This window comes from Giraffa tippelskirchi, chromosome 11 (assembly GCF_054371585.1).
Source record: "Giraffa tippelskirchi isolate mGirTip1 chromosome 11, T2T-mGirTip1v1.2.pri, whole genome shotgun sequence".
Classification (NCBI taxonomy): Eukaryota; Metazoa; Chordata; class Mammalia; order Artiodactyla; family Giraffidae; genus Giraffa; species Giraffa tippelskirchi.
In genome coordinates this window covers 143644165-143664255 of record NC_137285.1, presented here as the reverse complement: position 1 = coordinate 143664255, position 20091 = coordinate 143644165, and the positions used below count along the sequence as shown (strand labels likewise).

At 39.8% G+C, this 20091-nt stretch overlaps 1 protein-coding gene across 7 annotated transcripts in view; it reads right to left on the bottom strand.

Annotated features, from left to right (window-relative positions):
* The window catches only part of HSD17B12 (hydroxysteroid 17-beta dehydrogenase 12), a 162317-nt gene that overhangs the window by 66237 nt on the left and 75989 nt on the right, over window positions 1-20091 (bottom strand). For all 7 annotated transcript variants that reach the window (XR_014069645.1, XR_014069646.1, XR_014069647.1 and 4 more), the window contains one exon: window positions 845-952. Coding sequence is in view for 2 of the 7 variants with exons in the window: in XM_081544991.1 (XP_081401117.1) it covers window positions 845-952 (108 nt within the window). In the remaining 5 variants the exon portion in view is untranslated. The remainder of the gene's footprint in view (window positions 1-844; window positions 953-20091) is intronic.

Here is a 20091-nt window from a genome sequence, read left to right as displayed (position 1 = left end):
GGGTGAATAGCTCCCCTCAGAGGGCAAAAATTGTTTTGGGGACGTGGTGTGAGCTCTTACCCTTTCTGTATATAAAGCACAGGTATAGCACATAAAGAAGATACACAGTGTATCTGCAGTATTAAAATTTCATGGGAGGGAAGACTAGTGGAAAATAATGTCTAAAAAGACTCCTTGTTGAGGAGAGGGTAATACTGAACAAAGGCTGAGAAATACCCCTTTAAGCCTTTATTTCCTCTATAAAAATGGGTCAGCATCACCTGCTGTAAAAGATTATAACAATATAGCTATATTTAAATACATACCGAAAGAATGAAAGACTGGAAATAGAGCAGGCCAAGAAAACAACCTAAATTGTAGTCGTCATTAAAATACAACACAAAACATAAAGGTTCAAGCATACATAAATCATTAATATCATCTAATGATCATTTGCGGAGAAGGCAATGGCACCCAACTCCAGTACTCTTGCCTGGAAAATCCCATGGACAGAGGAGCCTGGTGGGCTTCAGTCCATGGGGTCTCGAAGAGTCGGACACGACTGAGCGACTTCACTTTCACTTTTCACTTTCACGCATTGGAGAAGGAAATGGCAACCCACTCCAGTGTTCTTGCCTGGAGAATCCCAGGGACGGGGGAGCCTGGTGGGCTGCCGTCTATGGGGTCACACAGAGTCGGACACGACTGAAGCGACTTGGCAGCAGCAGCAGAATGATCATTTGTATTAACAAGACAATTTTCTTTTCACTAGTTAGGCCACCAGTTGAACACCTAACATTCAAAATGAAAACAGTACTAATCAATAGATGCAAGAAGAATCTATAAATGTGACAAAGATACAAACCTAAAACACCAATCTCAAGACCTGCCAAGCTTGTTTTAATTTTGTCATAAATATCTTCTAACGTAAAGTCAACAGCAATGGTCTTTGTTTCCACTTTGAATTTTTCTCCTAGGGAAAAAAAACACAAGTGGAGAGAGGAAAATTAATATATGGCAATTAAGATGCAAGCATTTGATGACATTACTCTTTCAAACACTTTCCCCGCCCCAATTTGAGATGAAATTTAGACCAGGATAATTTTAAGCAATCATGAGACCATCTAAGAGATGGTGTAGAGTCAACACAATAGTTCTGAAATAAAAATTTCAGGTGTTATCACAGAGTTGCCTGAATGTTCCCTAATCAGCTCTCCTATAAATCAATAATGATGACTTTTTAGACCCTTAGGTACAAACTATAAAACATGGTTCATATCATCATGCTATATACTCTTTAAGTATCTCTGGCTTTATGATTTTAATTGCAAACTGATAACTTCATTCTTTCTGGAAGAAGTCTCTATGTCAACATGTACACCCATGGTGGATTCATGTCAATGTACGGCAAAACAAATACAATATTGTAAAGTTAAAAAATAGAAAATAAACTAATTTAAAAAAATCCATATTATTAATCTGGAGATAAAAAGAATATAATATTAGAATTTTGAAACTTGGTTAATAATAAATAGTTGCTACATTTAAAAAGCCCACATAAAATGCACAGTAATGGAGCCACAAAGTGACACAAGAAAAGACCTGTGTTCCACTTTGCGCAGGACTATTAAGGTCCAAACAGAGTGAAGGGAAATAACAAACTGAGAAGTGAGACACTGGAGAAAGCATACGCAAGAGAAGGAACGTGTCATGTTGATTTCTGCCTCCACTAGTGAGCTGCTCTGAGAACATGGCATCAGCTGCGAGGTTACCGAGACATGGGTACCAATTTCACTTCTACACTTATTTGCTAAATGACTTTGAGCAAGTCATATACCCTCTATGGGCCTCCGCATCCTCTTGTGAAAACGAAGGTACTAATACTCATTAGTACTATCAACACAAAGGTACAAAAATATTACCTTTAGTACTATCAATACAACTATGTACTGGCATACAGGAGGCAGTCCATAAAGTCTCTAAGAATGTTTATTCTTTGGAACTGGATGAGAATTCAAAAGAATTAGCTTAAAAACCCTACTTCCAAAACTAAAATGTTCTTCCTTTGAAGTCAATGCTGGCTCATCACAGAACATACATCATTAATCCACAGAGATTTCTGTTCTTGACCTAAAAGGATTTATGTCTGAAACTAAAACAGCTGGTTCACGACAGATTTATTCTTAGTTAGACTCAATCAAAAGTTATCGACCCTAGATAGGAATCCATGAATAAACTAGAGAGGATAATAATTGACCTGGAAAACACCTTATCTAGTGTTAAAGGTACACCTACAATTCGAATATAAATGAGTTATGATATGTGTTCATGTAATGGACAGCCAGTTACAGGGCTGTAATTTCCCCATAGCTGGTCCAACATGTCTTATCACAAATGGTTCACAGAATTTACCACAAGTAAGTAAAGAACTCTTGCCTTTATTAGAGCCACCAATTCACAAGAAAAAAGACCAAAATCAAAAGGCTGAAGGAAACCTTTTATTGAAAGTAAAACTTTACTCCAGAGGTAAAATAAGATAAAATTTATGTATTTATTTAAGAAAAGCAAAGTCTGTTTCTACACAAGCACTATACGCTGACATTTAGGAAAATGTCTCTCTACTAATAAAAGTCACCTAACAGCACTGAATCAAATTTACTTTTAGTTCTCAGAAGATTTGGTGAACGTACTTACATGGCACAGCCTTATATACATACGGCACAAATAAGTTCTCTTATGTCACCACATTAGGATAAATGGCTTTTGATGCAAGTTTTTCCAGATACATAAAAACTTAACTTATACCTGAATTTCTCTGAATCCTGCTCTAGTCCAGTTAACACTGTTTTCTTTCTCCTCATTTTTCTTCGCTGCCCCTATTGTGGGCTTTTCTTCTTTTTAAAACATAGGTCAGATCCTGTCACTTCTCTCCCTGCAAACTTCCAAAGGTGCCATCTCACACACAGTAAGAAACAAAGTCTCCAGCAACAGCCTGACACCAAACTCATCTTTACCCACCTACTCTCCGGTCACTCCCCAGACTTGTTCACAGGGGTCCTGGCAGTTCTGTAGACACAGAATCTTCTCCAAATACACTCAAGGCTTTTGTACTTTCTGTGCCCTCTGTCTGGAATGCTCTTCCAGATCCCATGTCTCTGTTGGGTCAGAGAAGTCTTCCTTGACCAGCCTTTAAAAAATGCAGCTACTCCTCTACTGCACTCCGTCTCTCCCTTCTCTGCTTTTTTTCATTCCGTTGTGCTTACCCCTCTCTAATCTACTATGAACTTTGTTAATGTACATGTTTATTGTCATCCGCTCCCACTAGAATTAAGCTTGTGAGGACAAGGACTTGGATCTGTTTTGTTCAGTTGCTCAACAATGTCACAAAGGTTCCAGGGTCCTTCCACCCTTTCTCTTCTTCCTCTAGACTGCTCTTCTCTTGGTTTCAAGAGGGCCACTGCCATTCCAAGCATCCATGCAGGCAACGTTCAGAAGCAGCAATGGGACATCCTGTTACAGGTCCCTTTTATAGTGAGGAAAACTCCCCCAGAAGAATCCAGGAGTCTTCCCTCACATTTGCTTTCCCAAGAGCTATGGGCTATGCGTGCTCTTGACCACGTCCGTGGACCAGCTTTGAGGACTCCATGAACTCCCCCTCAAACCACCACCACCAAGCTGTGTGTCAAAAACAGTAGCACGTACATAAAAACAGGACAGGAGATGCCACTCTCTGGGCCAAGGCCATTAGAAGAGAATAATGACAGATGTTCTAAAAGGTTGGGGTGGGAGACAGCTGGCTTCCTTAGGAACTGTGGAAATAAATCTAGGCATCTCCCTGCTTCCCATAGCCTGTCAACTCTCATCTAGCCCTGCCAACAGAAGCCAACACAGATGAGCAAGAAACCTCCGTCTTAAACATGAGCACAAGGGTGCGACAAGCACCTGGAACATAAGTGGGGACCATTACATTCAGGTTTGAACAAACCTTCTGGCCACCCCAATATAATCTTCATTTCCACGTTCACCATTTCTCCTACCCGAGGCTCTTCATATGACCACCAGTCTACAACCAGCAACAGCCCACCACTGGGGAAAAGTAAGAACTTCACCAAAGCTTTGGAGACATACTTCTGAGTACCCTGATCCTTGTCCGTCACAACGGTCCACGACATGACTGCCTCCATTGTCTTTCTTCCAAGGTAGAAGCTGCGATAAGTTAAAATCAATACCCTAAGGGCGGTGGGATAAAGATATATAACAATTCCTCCAATTACGTCTCACCATTTTTTTTAAAATCATATAAATTTTTTTTCTTCCCTTTTGAAAAGCAACTTTTTTCCTTGAGGTAGCTTACTTCTCTTTGTTGGCTTGAGAAATGAAATTAAACTTGTCTCTTGGTATCCATGTATTTTGGTTCTAGGACGCCCTGTGAATATCAAAATCCACGGATGCTCAAGTCCCATATTCGGCCCACCACATCCACTGATTCCACCAACCCAGGATCGTAAACTTAACATGTGATCCTGGGGTTGGGTGAATTCACCACGTGGAACCCATGAACACAGAAGGTAGTGAGTACTACCAGTGAGATCCAGGCCAGCGTTAACCAATTTCCCATGCAGGACACATGAACTAAAAATCAAGTTCAAAAGCAAAAGGGATATTTTTGTAACCCTCAATAACATTTCTCTCTTCTTTCAAATAAAAAGACAGTTAGAATTAACTAGAAGTCAAATATCACACAGTACCTTTCTTCTAAAAATGCTGACCGTGCTGCTTTTGTTTTTAAGTGATCTCTTTTTATTTCAACCTGTCACTTTGTTCTTACAAGATTCCATTCTGGTTTTGTGAAATCTCACCATAGGAAAAAGTATTCTTTTCAAGATCTACGTCTCTCACTTCAGTATTATAAAAAGGAAGCTTAACAGTTGCTTTTGTTTCTTTAAAGTCAAAACAAAACCGATCCAGGAACTTTTGAAAAAATTACCATAAAATTTAAAATATTGAAATGACTACTTTATGGCAATTAATACTCTGAAGATCAATATAGTTCAACATTTTGCCAAGAGTAGAACCATTTTTCTATTTAACACAAAACAACCCTTTTCATTTAAAGTAGAAGGAGCACAGTTTTTACATATTAAACCAAAGTAAAAGCAAAAGTGCTGATTTAGAGTCTCCTCCTATACTACTGGAACTAAGCAAACAGACCTGACACCAACCATCTAGACTCTAGGATGTCCTAAAGAACTCAGAGGTACCATGTAAAATGTTTAGGGTGGCAATTAATAGTCTACCAACTAAACAGGAGTAATACCTGATAACAGTTATTACAGTAATAATTCCTAAGTTATCATTTACTAAGAATCAACTAGATGCCAAAAAGTTTACTAAATGACATATGTCATTTAATCTGCAGAAGAATTTACTGGTAGCTTGCTGAAACTCACAAATGACTATTATCATAAATTTCACTTTTCATCATTTGAAAGGCTATCATTCATTTATGTTTTTTTAAATTTTGAAATAATCTCAATCAAAGTTGCAACTTTTTTCCTGAACCCTGTTTCATTCAGTTGCTTCAGATTCCATCACCCATAAATACTTCAATGCAGCCGCTCTCAAATAATGACCCATGACCCTGATGGCTCTTGAGAGTCAAAATTACCAAGACATTATTTGCCTTTTTTAGTTGGTGATAACTGCACCAATAGCACAAAAGTAATGGTGGGTAAAACTACTAGAATCTTCGCAAGAAACCTAACTGTGTTCAAAGTTACTGTGTTCTTCACATACCAGCAGTAAAAAAGAAAAAAGCCCCTTTCGTTACAGAATGGCTCCTGATGAAGCAGTAAAATAATTTTTATTAAATCTTGACCCTTGAGTACATGTCTTTTTAATGTTCCATGTGACAAAACGGGAAGTCTACATAAAGCACTCTTTCTGTGTACTCAGTATAACGGCCATCCTGAGAAAAAGCAAGCACAACTGAGTTATGAGCTGAATTAGCTGCCCTTTTTTCAGGCAGCATCATTTTCCTTTAAAGAACAACTGACAGAGAAACTATGCTTATTCAGATTTGACAGACATATCCTAAAAACAGATGAAGCGAGTCTGGCACTTCAAGAGAAACAAGCAACAGGATTTATTGTCCATGGTAAAACTGGAGATTTTAAATGAAAATTAGAATTCTGGAAAACTTGTATCCACCATCCTGAGACTGATAGCAAAGATTTTTTTTTTCTGATAAGATGAGGACTGATATTCAGTTCAGTTCAGTTGCTCAGTCATGTCTGACTCTTTGCGACTCCATGAATCACAGCACACCAGGCCTCCCTGTCCATCACCAACTCCCGAAGTCAACCCAAAGCCATGTCCATTGAGTCGGTGATGCCATCCAATCATCTCATTCTCTGTCATCCCCTTCTTCTCCTGTCCTCAATCCTTCCCAGAATCAGGGTCTTTTCAAATGAGTCAGCTCTTCGCATCAGGTGGCCGAAGAAATGGAGTTTCAGCTTCAACATCAGTCCTTCCAGTAAACACCCAGGACTGATCTCCTTTAGGATGGACTGGTTGGGTCTTCTTGCAGTCCAAGGGACTCTCAAGAGTCTTCTCCAACACCACAATTCAAAAGCATCAATTCTTCGGCACTCAGCTTTCTTCACTGTCCAACTCTCCCATCCATACATGACTACTGGAAAAACCGTAGCCTTGACTAGATGGACCTTTGTTGGCAAAGTAATGTCTCTGCTTTTAAATATGCTATCTAGGTTGGTCATAACTTTCCTTCCAAGGAGTAAGCGTCTTTTAATTTCATGGCTGCAATCACCATCAGCAGTGATTTTGGAACCCAAAAAAAAACCAAAGTCTGACACTGTTTCCCCATCTATTTCCCATGAAGTGATGGGACCAGATGCCATGATCTTAGTTTTCCCAAAAAAAAAAATATCCACAGTTATCTGAAGAGGCTACCAAAATCACTTTCTCTTCTCCAACTATATATTCATGTGAAACCAGATTTTCTTCTTACGTGCTGTGCTGTGCTTAGCTGCTCAGTCGTGTCTGACTCTTTGTGACCCAGTGGACCACTAGGGGGATCCACGGTGGAGAATCCATGGGGATTCTCCAGGCAAGAATGCCAGAGTGGGTTGCCATACCCTCCTCCAGGGGATCTTTCCGACCCAGGGATCGAACCCAGGTCTCTCGCATTGCAGGCAGATTCTTTACCATCTGAGCCCCCAGGGAAGCCCCAAAATACTGGAGTGGGTAGCCTATCCCTTCTCCAGAGCACCTTCCTGACCCAGGAATCAAACAGGTGGATTCTTTACCAGCTGAGCTACCATGGAAGCCCTTTCTTTTTAAACTTCAACCAAAAGAACATATCTTCGCATAATGAATACAGAAACAGATCTGCAAACACATCTGTCTTCTATGTCAGATATCAAAGAGAGTTTTAAAAATGTAAAGTAATGCCACTCTTCTCACCGAATCTTGTTGTTTCAGAAGATAGCTATTGTCCTTACTAAAAATACATTACACTAACATAGAATGGGTTTATTGCTATTACTTTTACATGAATTAAAAACCTATTTTAAAAAACTAGGCAGCTTGACTTTCTAATACAATAAACATTGATAGCTGCATCCTACATAAACGAAAGCTCTATGGGACTCTCCTCAATTTTTAACTGTACAAAGGGGTCCTGAGACTAAAAAGTTTAAGAATATTCCTTTCATATTTAATCCTTACAGTCTCCTAAATATTAATATAAGCATCAAAATTAAGAAATTAACCTTGATACAGTATTAACCTTGTAATTCTTGGTATGTATTCAAGTTTCATCAATTGTGTCTACAATGTCCTTACAGCAAAAGGATCCAAACCAGAATCACCCACTGCATTTAGCTGCCACATCTGTTTAGCCTTTCAATCTGGAACAGTTTTCTAGTCTTTTCTTGACCTTTAGGACTTTCACACTTTGAAGATCACAGGCCAATTACTTTGTAGAACATCCCTCAATTTAGGTTTATATGTTTCCTCATTATGGATTCGGGTTATACATCCTTGGCACGAATATCATAGACATGAAACTGTGTTTCTCATTGTACCCTATCAATTGTCCTATTACCCATGAAGATATGTTTGATCTCTTATTAAAATGGTAACTGCTTGGCTCTTCCACTGTAAAGTTACTATTTTTCCCTTTGTAATTACAAATATTTTGGGGTTTTTGTGGGGAGAGATTTTGAGACTACATAAAATTCCCTTTCTCATTAAAATTTCAATTTATGCATTTATTATTATGAGTCTGGGTTCATAACTTCCTATTTTATTCAATAATTGTCATGTCTATCATTTTAATTTTAATGTCCAATTTATCCAGATTTGGCTAATGGGAGGGAGTATCTTCAAACTAGTTTCTGTGTCTTTTTGATGCATCCTCATTATTCTTTGCATACTTTCCCGCGTTCTGGCACAGTAAGATATTCCAGGCTCACCTTCTATTTTCCCCGCCCCAGTCCTGGAACTAGCAATGTCTCCAAGGAGCACTGCACCCTTTATTAGAAAACAGTATCTGGAAACCAAGATATGAGTGGTGAGTTTACTCATTATGATTGGAGTGTAGCTGCTCCCAGCAAAGAACATAAGCTTTGGCAACCAACTTTACAGTGTCACAGGCATGGTACAAATACATACTGGGCAGTGTCCCACAGAGAACTTAGTTGCCACTGAGAGACACTACCTGAGATGCTTTAATAGAGTAGCCAAAGGTGCTGTAGGCAGGCCTTGGGTTCTTCTCCAAAGCCTGGAACATTGTAAATGTATCCAAGTATCTTAGATACAGGCTTCCCAGGTGGTTCAGTGGAAAATAATTCACCTGCCAATGCAAGAGATGCAGCTTCAACTCCTCGGTCGGGAAGATCCCCTGCAGAAGGAAATGGCAAACCACTCCAGTGTCCTTGCCTGGGAAATCCCATGGACAGAGAAGCCTGGCTGGCTATGGTTCATGAGGTCCCAAAAGAGTCAGACACAACTTAACAACTAAACAACAACACCTTAGATACACAAATGTCTTTGATACATAACGTGAAATAAAGGCTGATGAAACACTGTAGTTTAAGTCTTAGTTTAAGAAGGGGTAGCTTTATTTGGGGCCTTTGCTTGGTAAATTAAAGTATGAAATAATATTTGAGCTGTGAAGGGCAAAACAGACTCTTGGTTACCTATGGAGTTTCACACTAAAAACATATAAGCAACTCCACATACTTTGCTCAAAGCATTTCCAGAAAGTACACTAAACAGATATTGAAAAATAGATCCCATTTGCCCACAGAAACAATTTTATAACTGGAATTTCTGGTACCAAAATCAATCATAGCTAAGCCCAGTAACATAACATAAATATACAAACATATAATACCATTAGCCTCTATAATAATTTAAGATAGTAAAATTATGCTCCCAAATACTGATTGTCTTAAGGATCCAATTTACTATCAAGTATGTATTTAACATGTAAAAAATGTAACTATCATATCATAAATTTAGTCTTAAAACATGTTGGTCCCACCTAATATACAATAAAACTGGCTTGCTAGACTTTAGAATGATTTGTGTCAAATCAGCCTTTAAAAAAAAGTTCGAAGAGGTATGAGTTAAACCTTTTAATTAACAAGTTTCTCTGCAGCAGACAGAGGCAATATCATTTCTATTACCCTTATGGTTGCTTCAAAGCAATATAGCAGAAGTTCAATACATATTATTACAATGTATGTATCATAAAGGCAAAGATGAAGTGTTTTCTCAGTACTTAAAAACAGACCAACTAAGATGGATATTAGACTGTAATACCAAAACACACGGGTTGAGTCAAAAAAATTATTAGAAGAGTCCCTGAACTCCCTAAATCTGTAGGCAAAATACTCTGTATATGTACATATTTTTTATAGAAATAAGGTTTTTATTTGGAATCACAAAGCGGTCATTACCCTCAAAAGGATAAATGTTTTTGGTTTAACAGCTCCCCAGGAATAACCACTGTGAATGGTCTGTTATCTTGTAGATCTTTTTTTGATGCATATAGACATATACACACAAAGAGTTGGTTCATGAGTTTTGTTATTTTTTTATTTGTACGTATGTGGCATTGGCAGGCTGGGGTTTTTGTGTTTTTTTTTTAAACAACAGTAAGACCAGACCTTCTCTAAATATGTTACTCTCTAAATGGTTTTTAAATAAAGATGGCCTTTCAGGTCAGTACCTACTGAGAGACATTTTTAATTACATAGAATTTCTGGGCCATAATTTAATGAGCCATTCAAAACACAGTATGAGCGGGCACAGATCTAAAGAAGAATTCATTGTATTAGAGAGAGGAAGTGTAACCTGGCAAGTTATAAGAAACAGAATGTGAGAAGCCAACGAATGCAGAGGAATTTTATAGGTCACCAAGGCTTTATTTAAAAGGAAAAAAAAAAAGTCAAAATAAGGACCTACGAAACTACAGAATGTTTATGTTTGTTAACACCAAAGCCAAAAGCAGTGTGACCAGAAGAAGTGACGGCTGCAACTAAGGCTGCTCCTTCACATATGCCCGCCCCAGCTCCCAAGACCCTTTCCCAAGCCAAAGCTATGATAATAAAAGAGAAAAAAACATACATACACAACTGAAGTATGTAGAATAAATCAGAATCCAAGGCAAGGATATTTGTAGTCTAGTTAAGGCCACCTTGGGAATGGTCTGGGTGAGATTTGGGGAAGACTGTAACACAGGCAACAGACAAAGGCACGAAGTCATAAAAGAAAAAACTGAGTAACATATTCAAGAGCCCTACTGAGTCAAAGCATCCCAGACTATTGATGGACGCTGGTCACCTCTTCTACTTCTGTAGCTGTGGTCAAGACAGGCAATAAATCACATGACTGCAGCTCTGATCATCCATATTAAGGTCTCGAAGGAGTCACTGACCAAGAAGAGGTGGCTTATATTCCCACTGCTCTGTGTTTAAGCTGGACTGTTAACACAGAACAATCTAGGGCCTACCATCTCCAACTGAGCGGCTGGGCCCTGTCTCTAATCAAAAAGAAGAGTGGATTAGGGAGTCACTGATACACATGTGGATCATTTCTCATATCTCACTACGACAACGTGTGTTGAATATCCTGCACCTAAATCTTCATGCAGTTAGCTACCTGAGTTTTTCTGTAAGATAAATCCCTAGATGTAGAACGGTCAGGGTATATGTGTTTTTAAATTGGGTACAGGAGAAAAAGAAATCAACTTCGGCTTTTTTTCTCTTTGTCATGATTTTATTTATTTATGGCTGTGCAGGGTCTTCACTGCTGTGTGGGCTTTTCTGTAGTTGCACCAAGCAGAGGCCACTCTCTAGTTCTGGTGTGTGGGCGTCTCGCTGCAGAGCATGGGCTCAAGGGTGCTTGGGCTTCAGTAGCTGTGGTACACGGGCTCAGTAGTGGTGGCATGGTAGCTTAGCTGCTCCAAGGCATGTGGGATCTTCCCGGACTAGGGATGGAACCTGCATCCTCTGCACTGGCAGGCAAATTCTTTACCACTGAGCCACCAGGGAAGCCCCAGGCATACTTTAGATTCTAGTTTTCCACACGGGTATCTGGTGAGAGAGGCCAGGATCAAGAGGCCTGGCAGCTGGGAGTCCTCTGCCATAGTTCTGGCTCTGCCATCAAAAGCTCTGGGGCCTTTGGTGAGCGCCTCAAATTTTCTGGGACTGTTTCCTCCCCTCAAAATGACTGGCTGCTCACTCAGTCATGTCCGACTCTTTGCGACCCCATGGACTGTAGCCCACCAGGCTCCTCTGTCCATGGGATTTTCCAGGCAAGAATACTGGAGTGGGTTGCCATTTCCTTCTGCACAATTTTGACTTTTTTACAGTCTGAATTAATTAGTTGATGAATTTCAGAAAGCCAGAAGCATTTCTGTCATTTTAAAAGAAAAAAATAACTCCTCTGGTCAAGACTGGCTCCCAGGTCTACAAGAACTATAAAGAAAGCCAAGCAAGCAGTATAACACAAAGAAATAAAATGTTGAGTAGAAGAGAGGGGAATGCTGGAGAGACCTGCATGTAGGAAAGTGAGAGTCACTACGACAGGTTTTGGAAAGGTTCGCCAAGCACAGGCTGAGGGAGGTTGGCCAGAGGCAGCAAATGTGAGGCAGCAAATATCCTGGCAAGGCTGCTCCCTTCATGGAAATGGAAATGCCAGACTTTTCACTTGATGCCCTTAAACGCACAAACTCTCTGGGCAATAGACGGCACGCTTACGAAGGGAACTTCTGGCTTTATTCTGCCTTCCTCTCTACATCTGCCAACAGGGAGCAGTGACACTGGTAAGTATCCTAGCCTTCACCATAGTTATACTTCCTTTAAAAAATAAACAAATAAAACTGGACATTCAGTTTTGTTTTGCTGTTGTTCAGTCGCTCAGTTGTGTCCGACTCCTTGCAACCGCAGCATGCCAGGCTTCCCTGACCTTCACCATCTCCCGGAGTTGTCTCAAACTCATCTCCATTGAGTCAGTGATACCATCTAACTATCTCATCCTCTGTCGTTTTGTTTACCAGCCTCTTAAAGTTGATTTCATGCAAGTTTACCCTTGAAAGGCGTATTTACTCTGAATATTCAGACAAAATCAGGTTTCAGCTCCTAAATCTTGGGTCCGTTCTCCAGGAGTTTCCTTTGGAGCTGAATTTAAGCTTTCTGTCTGAGACACACGTGCCCGTGGATTCTCTCCGCCCCCTACCCTGGCCAGCACTCCCGCAGTGATCATGAAGGCACTGCTGCAGGCCGCTCCAGGTACTGAGGTCCGCCTACAACCCGATTCCATATTCAGGAGCGGAGCTGAATACGTCCCTCTGACAATTTGGACCTCTCGTGTTCTATTTCCCTCATCTCACAGCGCTCCTCTAACAAATCCCAATGGCGACCTCTGAGTGCTTGCCACGTGCCAGGCACTGTGCCAAGTGTTTTCCATGAATCATCTAATTGAATTCGCACCGCAAACCTAGAACGCCGTGCTAGGGCTGTCTCCATTCTAAACTGAAGTGGAACAGCTCGTCCAACGCCACAGGGTTCCGTCAGGGAGCGGATGGGACGCAGCGCTGGAGAAGGCGGCTTACTCCCAGTTCCATCTCCCTTGATGGCATCAGGTGCTGCTTCCGGATTAACTGAGGCTGGGAAGCCTTCCATTTAGATCCACATTTTTGTGAGGAACAAAATAACATTTTTTTTCAGTTTTAGGATGACTCTTACCTTGCTGAGGGTTATTGCTACATTTTACCCATAAGTGTACTTTTGAAACTCTCAGTGTATGAATATCTGGAAACATGGCCTGCAACACCTTGAGTTTAGCTGGTCTCCTACTGATGATGTCATTCAAATTTGGGTAGTTAAATCATCTAAAAAGCATACCCTCCAGAATTAGGAGATTGGGACTGAGGTATCTGCACTGTGTGAAGCAGACAGCTAATGGGAACCTACTGGATAGTGCAGAGAGCTCAACTCGGCGCTCTGTGGTTGACCTGGATGGATGGGATGGGGGTGCTGGGGTGGGAGGGAGGTACAAGGAGGGGATATACGTATACTTATAGCTGATTCACTTGGTTGTACAGCAGAAACTAATACAACATTGTAAACCAACTATATACTCCAATTAAAAAATAAATAAAGCATATCCTCCAAAGTCTCTTTATAAGGCAGTTAATACTATGGACATTCATTCACTCATTCAACAAATATTTCTTGAGTGCCTCTTATGTGTGGGAATACTAGCCACACAAAGAACAACAGACAACCAGGTGTCTCAGGTGGCAAAGGTTCTCAGAGGAAGACCAGAGACGGATCCAAGTCACCTAACAGTTAATCCATGGTCACAGAATCATGTTCTGTTAATAGTACTTGGTATTTAATAGAGCATTCTGGATAAAAACAATGTTGTCAATTGATTTCACATTCCAAAATGGAACATCTTTAAAAAGGTATGGACTCCAGCTCGTTTAAGAACCTTGATAATCCTTAATAATTAAAATTCATTCATCATTAATACCTATAATAAGAACTGGTGAGTTTTTATTGCTCACACAGTAGATTATACTCCACGCCATGTCCTTTGCACTACTTTGGGCAAGTTTCACATATTTAAAAGTACATGCAAGTGAAGTCAAAAATGATCAGTTCCATTTCTCGATTTTAAAATATGAGATAAACTGAAAGTTCTGAAGGTCAGAAAGTTCAGGATGAATGTCATTAATTCAATTACAAGTTGTAAAATACTCCATCATCTTTTAAAAATTTGAATCAACAAAAATAAACTTTCTACAATACCTCAAAGGGATTTTAGCAAATACTTTATCTACATACCCTGAAATGCACATTCTTTATAATTTCATACCAAAGAGATTAGAAAGGAAACATTAACACTAGTTCACAATACAGAAGAAAGACTACTTTTTAATAAAAACTGAATTGAATATATTCAGTTCAGTTCTGTCACTCAGTCGTGTCCGACTCTTTGCGACCCCATGAATCACAGCACGCCAGGCCTCCTTGTCCATCACCAACTCCCGGAGTCTACCCAAACCCATGTTCGTCGAGTCGGTGATGCCATTCAGCCATCTCATCCTCTGTCGTCCCCTTCTCATCCTACCCCCAATCCTACCCAGCATTAGGGTCTTTTCCAATGAGTCAACTCTTCACATGAGGTGGCCAAAGTATTGGAGTTTCAGCTTCAGCATCAGTCCTTCCAATGAACACTCAGGACTGATCTCCTTTAGGATGGGCTGGTTGGATCTGCTTGCAGTCCAAGGGACTCTCAAGAGTCTTCTCCAACACCACACTTCAAAAGCATCAATTCTTCGGGTGCTCAGCTTTCTTCACCGTCCAACTCACATCCATACATGACCACTGAAAAAACCATAGCCTTGATTAGACAGACCTTTGTTGGCAAAGTAACATCTCTGCTTTTAAATATGCTATCTAGGTTGGTCATAACCTTCCTTCCAAGGAGTAAGCATCTTTTAATTTCATGGCTGCAATCACCATCTGCAGTGATTTTGGAGCCCAAAAATATAAAGTCTGACACTGTTTGCACTGTTTCCCCATCTATTTCCCATGAAGTGATGAGACCAGATGCCCTGATCTTAGTTTTCTGAATGTTGACTTTTAAGCCAACTTTTTCACTCTCCTCTTTCACTTTCATCAAGAGGCTCTTTAGGTCTTCTTCACTTTCTGCCATAAGGGTGGTTTCATCTGCATATCTGAGGTTATTGATATTTCTCCCGGCAATCTTGATTCCAGCTTGTGCTTCCACCAGCCCAGCGTTTCTCATGATGTTCTCTGCATATAAGTTAAATAAGCAGGGTGACAATATACAGCCTTGACGTACTCCTTTTCCTATTTGGAACCAGTCTGTTGTTCCATGTCCAGTTCTAACTGTTGCTTCCTGACCTGCATACAGGTTTCTCAAGAGGCAGGTCAGATAGTCTGGTATTCCCATCTCTTTAAGAATTCTCCAACAGTTTATTGTGATCCACACAGACAAAGGCTCTCTCTCGTAGTCAATGAAGCAGAAGTAGATGTTTTTCTGAAATTCCCTTGCTTTCTCTGTGATCCAACTATGTTGGCAATTTGATCTCTGGTTCCTCTGCCTTTTCTAAATCCAGCTTGTAAGTCTGAAAGTTCTCGGTTCACGAACTGTTGAAATCTAGCTTGCAGAATTTTGAGCATAACCTTCCTAGCATGTGAAATGAGTGCAATTATACGATAGTTTGAACACTCTTTGGCATGGCCCTTATTTGGGACTGGAATGTAAACTGACCTTTTCCAGTCCTGTGGCCACTGTTGAGTTTTCCAAATTTGCTGACATACTGAGTGCAGCACTTTAACAGCATCATCTTTTAAGATTTTAAATAATCCAGTTAGAATTCCATTACCTCCACTAGCTTTGTTTGTAGTAATGCTTCCTAAGGCCCACTCAACTTCAAAATCCTGGATGTCCAGCTCTAGGGAGTGACCACACCATTGTGGTTATCCAGGTCATTAAGACCTTTTTTGTATAGTTCTTCTGCATATTCTTACCACCTTTTCTTAATCTCTTCTGCTTCTGTTAGGTCCTTACCATTTCTGTCCTTTATCGTGCCCATCCTTGCATGAAATGTCTCCTTGGTATCTCCAGTCTTCTTGAAGAGATCTCTAGTCTTTCCCATTCTATTATTTTCCTCTATTTCTTTGCACTGTTCATTGAAGAAGGCCTTTTTATCTCTCCTTGTTATTCTCTGGAACTCTGCATTCAAATGGGCATATCTTTCCCTTTCTCCCTTGCTTTTCGCTCCTGTTCTTTCCTCAGCTATTTGTAAAGTCTCCTCAGACAACCCCTTTGTCTTCTTGCATTTCTCTTTCTTTGGGATGGTTTTGGTCACTGCCTCCTGTACAATGTCATGAACCTCTGTCCATAGTTCTTCAGGCATTCTGTCTACTAGATCTAATCCCTTGAATCTATTTATCACCCTCGCTGCATAATCATAAGGGATTTGATTAGGCCATACCTGAATGGCCAATAATACTTTGATAAAAGGAAATAAAATACTCACCCATAGATTGTTGGGGCCTCCTCAATTTTGTCTGGCCCCAATTAGGGTTAAGTTGATGTAAAATTGCTAAGTTTTACTTAAGACATCTTGGTTTCTTTTTACAATCCTTTTTTAAATAGCTAGAAAACAGTGGCACCCTCAGGCTTGAACTGCCACATAGTAACACTTGGCAAGAGCCAACATCTTTACACAGGGCTAGAGCTCTCTGGCTCTCCAGACCCGACCACTCCTTCTTGCCTCATTCTAGCCTAGGTGATTCATTTTCATTACTTGCCTGGTCTCTAGAAGCGTATGCATTTCTAACCTGGGACCTAAATTCATCCCTTTCAGCTTATGTCCAGTGAACAATATAGACACAGAAAAGATAGGCATGTAGTAAAATATATTTTTTTAAAACAAAAATAAACTTAAAAAACTTAACTGGTGGAAAGCAAAAATTTTACTTTCCATGCCATTTTTTTTTAAAGTCAAAAGAGTATAAGCCAAAGAATCCAAACAGAGACATCTAAGACACATTTTGTAGCAGTATACAACAAAAACAAACTTGAAATTTAAATATATCCCTTCCAAGAGTATGAAAAATTTATCCTGCACTACAGATTTTGGGTTATACTGCTGTGTTAACACCCAGGTTCATCAGCTGTCATGAATGCTAATACTCTGCTGCAGGATTTTGATAGCATGGGAAGCTCTGTGTACACAGGAAATCTCTGTACCTTCCCCTCAATTTTGCTGTGGACTTAAAATCACCTCTAAAGAATAAAGCTTATTTTTTAAAACAAACTACAAAATATTTTTAAATCTAGTAAGATAAAATCTTCTCCATAAAATATTCCTTAATTTTTCTAAACATCTTCAAAAAGGCTTGAAAGTGTTTTCTTTCCCCTCAAACAAGCATCTGACCACCTAAAACCCATTCACAAAAAAAGATTTAGAAACAGCCCATATTCCCACCATGCACTGTTCTCCTCAAGAAAAAGTAACCACTCCTATGGATTTATTCTCCATTCATACTGGATCACACTTGCAGAAGGAAATGCGACCCAGAAGGAAACAGTGGCTCACACTCCAGTATTGTTGCCTGGAGAATCCCATGGACAGAGGGACTGGCGGACTACAGTCCATAGGGTCGCAAAGAGTTGGACACGACTGAAGTGACTTAGCACTGGATCAAAGCTAGTACACTGGCTATTTTACTTGCTTTTAAAAATATATCAATATTTCTAAAAGTCTGTGCAGTAGGACTTGATTTCCTTCATCTGCCCAAAGCAGCTGCATTGTGTAAAAGTCCCAGAGGCAATGCTGCTGTGTAAAATAATGATTTAAGTAACATTAAGCCCTTCTTGCAAAAATCATCTTATAGTTACGCCAAGAGAAAATTCAATTAATTATATTTTAACTATGTGAAAGGGTGATGGAAAGGAGGGAAAGCCAAAACGTATTTTAATAAATGATTTGATTAGGAAGGGCCATGTGAACTTATATGAGTACACATATCTGTTCTGTAACATTTTTAAGAATGAACTTTTAAGAGAAAACAGGGGTGGGGTGCAATAGGGGAGCTTACACTATCTATTTCCCATTTAATGCAGTAATCTACCATATTCTACCATTAATATGATCTTTAAAGTGTACTTGAAGTCTTCTCACTACAACTTCTGACCGCTTGGAGCCATGCCAAGCGAAAGAAAACTGCCAGGTGAGCCAACTTATAAAATCTTTGTTAAGTCTGAAAAATTTTAAAGCAGTTGAGTAAAAAGATTAGATGTTCAGCAATATATACATAATACATATAAATTATATATATAAATTCATAAAAAGTACTAAAAGTTAAGACATAAAAATAAAGAGGTAGCTTGCAGCCTCATTAGATGTTTTTTATTTTTTTACTTTGTTGTGTTTTGTATTGAAAGTGGCACAGAAGGAATTAAGGTCTTAGGTGCCAATTCTGAATCTGCTAATATATAACATTTGCAACGTGATCTTAAGAAATGTACTTGATATCTCTTTATCAAAGACCCTGAAAGAAAAAGCAGTGCTATGTGTAGGCCAAAGAAGCTATCAAGAATACGAGTCCACTCATACTATAGATCCAACAGAAATGCACACACATGCCCATGTGCTCTAAAAGACATGCACAGGATTGTTCCTGGTAACATCACCAATAGGAACAACCCAAATGTCCATCACCAATGGAACAGACAACTAAACTGTGGCATATTTACAAAGGAATGAAAATAAATGAACTATAGCTACATTCAAAAATATAGACAAAACTCACAAGCATAATGCTGAGTTGAAGAAGCTGAAACTCAAAAAAATACACACTGTATTATGCAATGTATAGAAAGTCCAAAGAAGTCAAAGCTAAATGATAATATTAGAAATTAAGACAGTGGTTACTTTGGGGGAGGAAAGAAAGAGTAATAATTGGAAGGGAGCATGTGACTCCCTCAACTTTGTGTTCACTCACTAACCTGTACATGAGTATTTTTACTATTTTTTCTATATCCTAAGTTTATATTTGTTTTCAGTATTAATATTTATAGGTATGTTTCTGTTACAAGGCTTCCCTTGTGGCTCAGCTGGTAAAGAATCCACCTGCAATATGGGAGACCTGGGTTAGATCCCTGGGTTGGGACGATCCCGTGGAGAAAGGAAAGGCTACCCACTCCAGTATTCTGGCCTGGAGAATTCCATGGACTGTACAGTCCATGGGGTCGCAAAGACTCAGACACGACTGAGCGACTTTCACTTTCACTTTTCTGTTACAAGACAAAAGCAAAATTAACGAAAAATATTTATAAAGTGTACCTATGTGAAAGTGATAGTGTTAGTCGCTCGATCGTGTCCGGCTCTTTGCGAACCCATGAACTGTAGGCTGCAAGGCTCCTCTGTCCATGGGATGCTCCAGGCAAGAATACTGGAGTGGGTTGCCATTTCCTTCTCCAGGGGATCTTCCTGACCCAGGGATCAAACCTGGGTCTCCTGCATTGCAGGCAGATTCTTTACCCCTAGTCACAGGGGAAGCCCTAAGAATACTTATAAAAGTGTACCTATACCATACCAGAAGTATATTTTTTGGAAGATAAGGCATATCCAAGTGATACAGATGTTCTACCACACCCTGCAAATGAAACAGAATTTCTCTCTAGATGTGCTGCTTAGAAAGACTGTAAAGGATAACAGAGGCTGCAAACTCAAACGCCCTCAGGGACCAAGAACATTTCCCAACTGTGTGAAGAGGGCCTGGTAAAGTACATATGCAGGCACTGTGTGAGTGCAGAGGGGATGGGACACACTTGGCAGGACAGTCCCCACTGAAAGGGCAAGTAGGTCACAACTCCAGCTGACAGCTGCTCAACAGGAATGCTGGGCCTAGGCTTAACAAAGCATTTGGATTTTCAAAGACATAAATTAAGATTTATGTAATTAAATGACAAGCACTGATTTTTTAAAAGAAAAAAGCAGCCAGATTGGGGTTCAAGATACCAGCA